The 9,296-nt window shown below is 34.7% G+C and overlaps 1 protein-coding gene across 1 annotated transcript in view; it reads right to left on the bottom strand.

The window, feature by feature from the left end:
- Window positions 1–556: 556 nt before the first annotated feature.
- Window positions 557–9,296, bottom strand: part of GTF3C3 (general transcription factor IIIC subunit 3) — a 28,307-nt gene continuing 19,567 nt past the window's right edge. The window contains exons 14-18 of the mRNA XM_043445488.1: window positions 8,454–8,691; window positions 7,709–7,899; window positions 5,314–5,438; window positions 3,342–3,494; window positions 557–1,965 (exon numbers count right to left, since the gene is read on the bottom strand). Coding sequence (XP_043301423.1) covers window positions 1,843–1,965; window positions 3,342–3,494; window positions 5,314–5,438; window positions 7,709–7,899; window positions 8,454–8,691 — 830 coding nt within the window. The 3' untranslated portion in view covers window positions 557–1,842. The remainder of the gene's footprint in view (window positions 1,966–3,341; window positions 3,495–5,313; window positions 5,439–7,708; window positions 7,900–8,453; window positions 8,692–9,296) is intronic.

Raw genomic sequence — 9,296 nt, 5'->3', positions numbered from 1 at the left:
TTTTTCTTTCTAAAGTAAACATGCTCATTTTTTAAGTTGTTACTCAAAACTGCAGGAAATGCGTTCCTCTAAAGGAACATCTCTGAGCAAGAAGTAGCTTGCTAGTGATCTTCAGCATGCTCTTTAATCTCTCATAAATAAAGCTGGGATGATAATAACTACAACAATAACATCTACCTTACAGGTGACTCTCTGGGAGAATCAGAGTTAAGGTATCTAAACATCCCGCACCATACTCAGAACACAGAAGCAGAGTGAAAACACTCAGCAAATGGTAGTTACGGTCTTAAATGATAAACAAACTCATGCAATTATCAGCTTTTTTTCCCCTTATATGACTACTAGAGAGATTTACTGTGTCTTCCAAGGCTATTTAGCAGATACTGGAGTTACAGCACAGTGAGTTTAATTCAAGAGAGAAACTCTGAACACAGAGTACTCAACTCCACAAGGATTCCAAGTCACAAATCTATCTGAGCACTCTATCACAGTCAGCTTTATCATTACCTGCAAATGGCATGAAATAAAACAAATATATATAAACATATGAAACAACTTTAATTACAAAAATAAAGTTTATTTAAATTCTATATATACACATACACACAGAAAGTACCCATACATTTACTTATTACATACAAATTCTGCTTCTCAACTACAAAACTATGTATACAGTGTAAATAGTGTTAAGAATTCTTAAAGCCTCCTGTACTTCTTTTACCCTAAGTCTCATACTTGTTTTCCACCCACAATTGGACTGGGACTTAAAAATCCACATGAACATTTACTATAGCATTTGTTTCTCCCTCAAAAGAAACTCTAAAAAGCTATTATTAAACCAACAGTATGTCTAACAAATACTATTATCTTAGATCCAATAATACACAATATCTGAGATAAGTAAAAGGCTTTTAATCTCCTTCTACTTCATCAGCAATACTTTATTTCATACATAAAATTCCCTAATCTTCCTACATTCCTAGTGATCTTAAAATGGAAACCAGGTCACGTTACTGAATCTAGTTCTCTTTTTTTCTTTTGGCCAGAAAGCCCAACACTGAAAATGCATTTTTTTAATTAATTTGCATCACAACAGGTTTCTATGAATTAAGCCCAGCCTCCCAGGCCTGTCTTTATAGCTAAGATACATGCAGGTGAAAAATAAAAGATTAGCTCAGTTACTTGTCTTCCCACCACATAACCATTTAAAATAATTTTCCAAGGAGCAAAGTGAATTACATAATTGTGCTGACATCAGAGTCCCAATTTGTCTTTACTTTACTAAGCAACCTCCTTTTCTGTATATCTCAAAGACTATTGGTGATAAGAACAGGGCACTAAGAAATGGATGACTGACAACAATGATGTATGTAGAAATACGTACGTAGCAAATATTTCTTTCAAATAAACATGTGCTCAAGGTCTGTATTTAAAGAACTGTATTGAGAGGTAACATCTCTCTTACTACTGTATTCCAGACACACCTATTACAGTGCCTGGTATACGGCAGGTGTTTAATATGTAGTATTACGTACACAAATGAATAAACTGTGTGGAAAAAAAGTAGTGTATTCAACTCCATGCTGGTTCAATGGCTAACAATGTCCACTTCAGTTTGGGGGACAACTTACCAAAAGCTGGTAAAGGAAAATGACAGAACAGTATAAAATTCTTGTAGGAGTGATAATTTTGCAAATCTATCAAAAGATAATTATCACATATTAAAAATGAAACACAGATATTGTGAAGTTATGTCCATCTTGGGGTTAATAATAAGCCCTGAGACAGAAAATGCTGGTCCGTGCACAGCTGCTGCCCAAGCTCCTTCCCAGCGGCGGGGCATTATATAGAACAGTAAGTAAATAAAAGTTTCTGAGCCATTCCCGTATTCCCGCTGTTCTGATATATGAGAGACAAGTTGTAGGCAATATCTCTTCGTAAGTCTATCTGGTCAATTTCTATACCCTGGGGGGAAAATACAAAAATGAGTATATTTCAAACTGACAACCAGGACAATTTTATGGCAAATAAAGAGCTTTTATAAGTGTTCAAAAAACTATTAAAATTCATATTGCTAAAAAAAATTATAAAACTAGGCATATACCTTGAATATACATTTTTATCAGGTAATGCTGATTTCAGTTAATTGTTATAGTAACTGTTTCATCAAATATTTTAAAATGTCTAACCAATAAGTTAAAGGAAAAAAGTTTCATCCACAAGACAGAGCAGAATAAACACCAGATGAATGAGGATTTAAGAGTAAAAAAAATGAAACCATAAAAGAAAAAATACAGTTGAATAATAATATAACCTTGGTAGGAAAAGCCCTTTTAAGTATAATAAATAGCAGAAGTAAGAACTAGAGAAAGACTGACATGACTTCATAAAAAATATAAAACTTCTGCATGTAGGAAAAAAATCATAACACAAATGAACAGATGAGAAAAAAAAATATCTATACTATATAACAGAAAGGCATATAAAACACAGGTCTAGGAGGGCATACACCAAATTTATTATAATGAATACCTTATGGATGTTATTACTTTTTTTTTCTACTTAAATAACCCAAGCAATGACCTCAATGGAGTAGATTAGATCTATGTTCCTATTCTTCCCCAAACAAAAATTTGGAGTCAACTAAGAACATCTGCATCAATGAAAAATGTTGCCCTATAAAGCTTAAGGAGCAATACATAAATTATTTATGAAGTTAAGAACACAAAAGTATATGTATTCCATCAGCATAACTATAAGAGTAGGTATTCATTTGCTTAATGACTAAAGTTGAACAAGGGTAACAGAAAAGAGTTGTGAGGGAATGGGGGACTATGAGTGCAACTTTTAAAACTGAACAACGATAACATACTTTCCTTCAGAAATTAGGCTTTAAACACAGATTATCATAGTACTGGCAACACTCACCCTATATTACATTAACTTAAACAAAACTTCATTTATACTGATCTTTAATCTCTATAAAGAAGTGTGTTAGCTACACTTTTGAACTTGAAAATGAATAACGGCTACAGAACTCAATACTCAGGATTCCTGTCTACCAGCTCACACCTGTAAACCACAGGGCTATCTTAGGATAACCAAAATGGTCATAACCTCGAGTCATATGTGTCTACATGGTGGCTGATTAGGTCAGTAGGCCAGGATGTCAAACAATTACTTGTTGCTGAACATAACTAAATAAGTGCATTCAGTAAGGGGAGAATACATTTTAATATATAAGCTAATTAATTTCACTGTCTGGACCACAATACTTAGCTAACTGAACTTATCGACAGATGAAGTGTCTCCTCAGTTTTTTAAAGTAAATCATACAGTACCTCTACCACAAGCGGAGGGAGCTCCAGGGCCTTCTGATAATAGTGGATTGCAAGATGATGCAGCCCCAGTTGGTGAAGGGCACGGCCCAAGTTGTAGAATGTCTCCTGGCAAGGCCCACGTAAACTGAGGTATCGATTAAGAAAGGAAAAGCCCTACCAAAGAGAAAAGATAATAATAATAATTCAGTAGTTCAGGCATCTGACAAGCATGTGCAGGGGCAGGAATACAATCTTCTGTTTTTGGCTACCCTGTGCAGCATGTGGGATCTTAGTTCCCCAATCAGGGACTGAATCTACACCCACTACATTAGAAGTGTGGAGCCTTAATCAATGGACCACCAGGGAAGTCCCCCAATTTTTTTTTTAAAGACAGTCTCACCCTAAAAGGATATATGTCTGTGGTACAGTGTCATATCATAATATAGTTCAGATTTCTTCTGAAGGTGTAAAGGAGATATATTTTTTTAACTAAAGACAAAAAATTCACAGAAAGCAAAGCCAAATGTTACAACTAGCTATCAAAGACTCATAATCTAAAACAGAGAATATATATTTTTATGGTTTCAAGTTGGTTTTTGTGGCATTAGAGGCTAGTAAAATTTTAGGTTTGAGATACATGGCTAAAAGCTTGACCAAAATATAAACTCCAAGCTCTTATGATAATTTAGAAATGTGCATCCTCAGGAACAAACTCACTTGAGTGTATCTGACCTTGCTGGTTAAATGGTACCTTTTATATACCTCTCAGAACCTTGATAACTTCTTAACGTTAAAAAACCTGATTTTCTTTTTTCCCCTCTGAAAGCTTCTGACTCAGCAGCTCTATGGAGAAAGTGAATATCTCAGAGCACAGCTATAATGAAGCAGGCTCCCTGGGTGTCACTGCACCCAGAAAAGCAACCTGCCTCTTCACTTCTTCCTGCATTCACTTTCCCCTTCAACACAACTTCAGCTTCTACCATGCACAGAAAGCTACAAGCTGCAAGATGCAAGTAACTGATGTAAGCAATTAAGCAAATATATTACCTGAGAATTAAATCAACAAATTTGTATGTATAAAAAATAAAATGCAATTATTTCCTGAGTGATCTGGTATGTAATAAATGGTCACAAATTTTTCTTCATAAACTAATAAATAATAAAAATTAAGGAATTTGTTAGAATTAATGCATTCTAGGAATAAAAAGTATGCTCAATTAACAAGTCATATTTTCTGCATGATAAATGAATCTATTTGAGTACATGAATATGACTTCTACTGAAAAACGTGGTTCTCTTAAGTAATAGCAGACAAGCTACTAATCTCAGAAGAATCAAATCTATGTGTTTAAAAATGAGAAATTCAAAGACAAAAATCTAAGAAAGATTGTTTACTTTCTTTCCCTAATTACAGGTATATACATGCATCAAACATAAAAACAGAAGTGTTGAGGATACAGGGGTGAACGAGATAGACCAGATCTCCGATCTCTTGGAGTTTATATTTTCACTAGAGGAGATGAGCTATGTTAAGAAGGTAAACAAGAAAACAAAAAGGTAATGCAAACTGCTTTACAAACTAAGACTTTAAAAGAGCAATTTGTGGTGATGACGTAAGGAGACAGTCACACAGGCACGTATTTATACATTATCGTATGTCTATATTATTTTTAAAAACTAATTTAAAAATTCTTTAGCACCTGGAAGACTGGCAGCCTCTGAGGTTCCAGGATACCAGAAAGCCTGCACAGGATTCCCTAAGATTCTGCCTGAGCCTTCTCTTCTGACCTGGCTGCGCACCCTTTCCACACAGCTGTGTAGTTCTGGCCGGGAGTACTCCTATATGTTGATCCATGAGTGCTGAACACCGGAATGGATACTCCCAACAGGTGCACTAAGCAGGTACTACTTTTGAAGCAGGGTAATAAAAGCATTAAGTATATTCATCTTTAAAGAACATAAAATCAAGTAATGAGAAATCCAAATGAATTACCTGCACAATAAGAGCATGTCTCTTTAATACATACTTCTGGGATGCCATGTGAATAAAGGTTAGGCCTATACAGAGGTTATAGAGTGGCTCCTGGGGATGGGTGCGAAAGGCCTGCACATACTGTCCTGAAAAATGAGCAGTAATGTTAGATGACAGGACAAAAACACAATTCCTTATTTCTTCAACACTTACTCAAATATAGTGTAAGGTAAATAAATATTGCTATCACTTTAACAGATACAAAGGTTATATTCCAAAATATCAACCAGATGCATATTAATAGGAATTTTAAAATATATAACATATAACAAAAAGAAAAGGATTTACCCATCAACATACTTTGACCATGATGATTAAAACTGAGTATAAAAGTAGCTTTTTTAAAGGTACAGTTAGACATTTCCAAGTAGAGTAGTACTTCGAAAACAAACAATTGAATAACTGATCATAAATCTATTTTACAACCTCAAATCTTTTAAAAAACTAATGGGGGAATGTGTCTGTTGGTGAATTCTTTCATAAAATTAACTGAGACCCGTCTTATAGATGCTAATATGATGGATCATGGAGGTGAGAAAAAGAAAAATAGTTTTGTTTTTTAGGTTTATGAGTATTATTGTCTCAAACGTAGCAATTGTTTTTCCTGAGAAGAGCTAAATGTATCTAATAACAAGATAAAAATTCAGGGTTTTATGAATTCCATGTAGTCTATATAAACAATTATCTCATGTCAAAAGTCTAACTATATGAGATAGAGGAATTTTAGCAAATTTTTCTTGTAAAGGAATGATCTATAATTTATTATGTAGATAAGAAAACTTCTATTCCAGAAGGAACAGCACTGTAAAGTCTCCTTACCAGCACAAATGGTAGACTGCCATTTAGACTTTCTATTTTAATCTCTTTTATATATAGTTTTCTTAATATTAAACTAATAATTCCAAAAAAGTATACACAGTGAAAAAAAGCTTCAACATCTGATGTTCGAGATTACTGGCTGAACAACTATAAAGACAGCAACCATACACAAGAAACATTAAAGCATTAAACAGCCAAAATCACAGTATACTCAGGAGTGAATCTGGCAATATATCTTATTGCCAGCAGCAGGAGATACATGCCTCATTTTAAGTTTAAACTTCTGGTTAAGTATTTTTCTACTTACTTGCTCCTGGTTCCTTATTACAGAAATTTCCTATAAATGGTTAATGAATTTTCCTTCTGTTTAATTATTAATAAGAATTATAAAGACTTGTTTCACACTAGTCAGAATGGCCACCATCAAAAAGTCTACAAACAATAAATGCTGAAGATGCTGTGGAAAAAAGGGAGCTCCCCTTCACTGTTGGTAGGAATTAAATTTGTTCAGCCACTATGGAGAACAGTATGGAGTTTCCTTAAAAAAACTAAGAATAGAACTACCATATGATCCAGCAATCCCACTCCTGGGCATATATCCAGAGAAAAACACGGTTTGAAAAGGTACATACACACTCACATAGCCAAGACATGGTAGCAACTTAAATGTCCACTGACAGATGAACGGATAAAAAAGATCTGGTACATATATACAATGGAAGATTACTCAGCCATTAAAAAGAGTGAAATAATGCCATTTGCCACAACATGGGTGGGCCTAGAGATTATCATACTAAGCAAAGTAAGTCAGACAAAGACAAATGCCATATGATATCACTTACATGCAGAATCTCCCCCCCCCCAAAAAAAAATGGATACAAATGAACGTATTTACGAAACAGACTCTCAGTCTCTAAAAGCAAACATGGTTACCAAGGCAGAAAGGTGGTGGTGGTGGGGGATAAATCCTGAGTTTGGGATTGGCATACACACTACTCTACTTGAAACAGATAACCAACAGGGACCTACTGTATAGCACAGGGAAATCTACTCAGTATTCTATAATAACCTAAATGGGAAAAGAATTTGAAAAAGAACAGATATATGTATATGTAAAAAAATAAATCAAGGCAAAAAAAAAAAAAAAAGACTTGTCTCCTAAAGGAATAAACTATCAAAAAATCTTAAGTCCCTTTTTATACTATAGCAAATTAAAATCATTTAGCAAAGCATCCATAACTAACGAAAATTATTTTGAGAACAAACAAGCCTAAGTCACGCTTTAAAGTCCTACTTCAAAGACCTACTTTAAAGACTTACTTTAGCCTTTTGAAACCAAAGCATCACAAGAAAAATAAATATTTATTATAATTACTGTGAATACTTAAAACCACTTACTATATGTACTAGACATTATTTTAAGTACTTTATATTAACTCATTTAATTTTCACAATAATCTACAAGGTTATCTCCATTTCAGAGACACAGAAACCTAAGCAGAGAGAGAGAGACAAAGCCATGCGCCAGGACACTCACCAAGTGCATGCTTAAAACTACCAGACACGAAGGCATTGTGTCCATTTAAGACACACAGGGCATGATTATCTGGGTTTTTCAGCATTAAACGCAGACAAAAGCGATGATGTCGTACTTCCTGGGAATGCATGGTAACTTGATTGAAAATGTTCCAGAGCTGGGGCTTATTCACATTTTCCATTACCATTATTCTAAAATTGCAAAAAGAGAATGAGGGTAAAAAATAGCGTACAGAGAAAAAACTTCTTGATTTTTAAGACTGAAACCCTTCAGTGCTGTCCCATCAACAATGAAATTCACCACCCCCAATAAGGGGTATGTAGTGTTTCTTCATCTTGTTTCTGCTTTTCAACAAACTTTTCAACCAAAAAAACAGAATCAAGAGGATTAAGTTTTATCTTTTCTCTCCCAGCCCACTCATAGCTGCAGTACAATGAACACTGAATAATAATGCATTATCAGACACTGGACAACTCACTTAACTCTCACAATAACCTATGAGGTGGTAATATGATGAAGCCTGTTTTACCATAAAAAATGGGGAGACTGAGGCACAAAGGTTTAAGTAAACCTCTTATGGGAGTGTATGCTCTTTTATACTGCTTCCAAGAACCACCAATGAACCAAATTAATCTGTAAGCAAGAGTTAAACAGCTTACTAAATCTTGGGCATGTAAAATTAAGTCAAAGTAAATATATATGCTCCATCAAAGAATCTAATTAAAATAGGTTACTGGAAAATCACCTGATATAGTTGTATGCCTTTCTGAAATTTTTGTCCAGAATTGCAGCAGAGAGACCAAAGTATTCTAGCTCTTTGCGTTTTGGCTTGTCTTCATAAAATGAGCAGTATTCCAATGAAGAATCTACAAGTAACTCAGCCTCCTGGAACCGGGATAGATCACATAAGGAGTATATGGCCTTCAAAAGGAGGTTCCACCAGTCATCTTTTGTCAAGACACTCGTGAGTACAGCAAATATTGCTAAAATGAGACCAATGAAGATCAGTTAGGATACTATATTTCCAGAAGCAGCAGCATCAGAAAGAAAATTAACATGATCTAATCTAAAGTTAATCTAAGTTGAATAACCATGGCCCTATAGGACCGAATTCTTGCCAGCATTCTTCTGACAATGATGAGGAGGGAGCTGCTTCCTTTCACTCCCTCAGCATGACTCCCCCTGCTCTACCTAACAAACAATCTGCAGTCCAAGGTAATCCTCTTCTGATTCATCCTTGGTCAAGTCCAGCTACATCATTTGTGTTTTTCAGTGCTAGCTTGGATATATGCACCTTCAGGGCAGAGCAAGGGTGCTTTCCATGACTGAGGTCAGATATGGGAGTGTGCACATACAAGGCATTCAAATGTTTACTAAAAGGATTTCAAATTCATACTTAATCTTCTCTTCCTTATTTGTCTATAAGAAGTCTTCCTTTTACATCCCATGAGAAATACCAAATGCCATAAATTTTTTTTTTACCACCTTCAATTCAGTAATTCTCTTTCTGAGAATCTATCCTAAACAACTACTCAGAAATACGGATAAATCTATAAGCATAAAGATGATTACTATGGTATTACTTAGT

Source organism: Cervus canadensis, chromosome 24 (genome assembly GCF_019320065.1).
Source record: "Cervus canadensis isolate Bull #8, Minnesota chromosome 24, ASM1932006v1, whole genome shotgun sequence".
NCBI classification, from domain to species: domain Eukaryota; kingdom Metazoa; phylum Chordata; class Mammalia; order Artiodactyla; family Cervidae; genus Cervus; species Cervus canadensis.
This window is presented reverse-complemented; position numbering and strand designations above follow the sequence as displayed.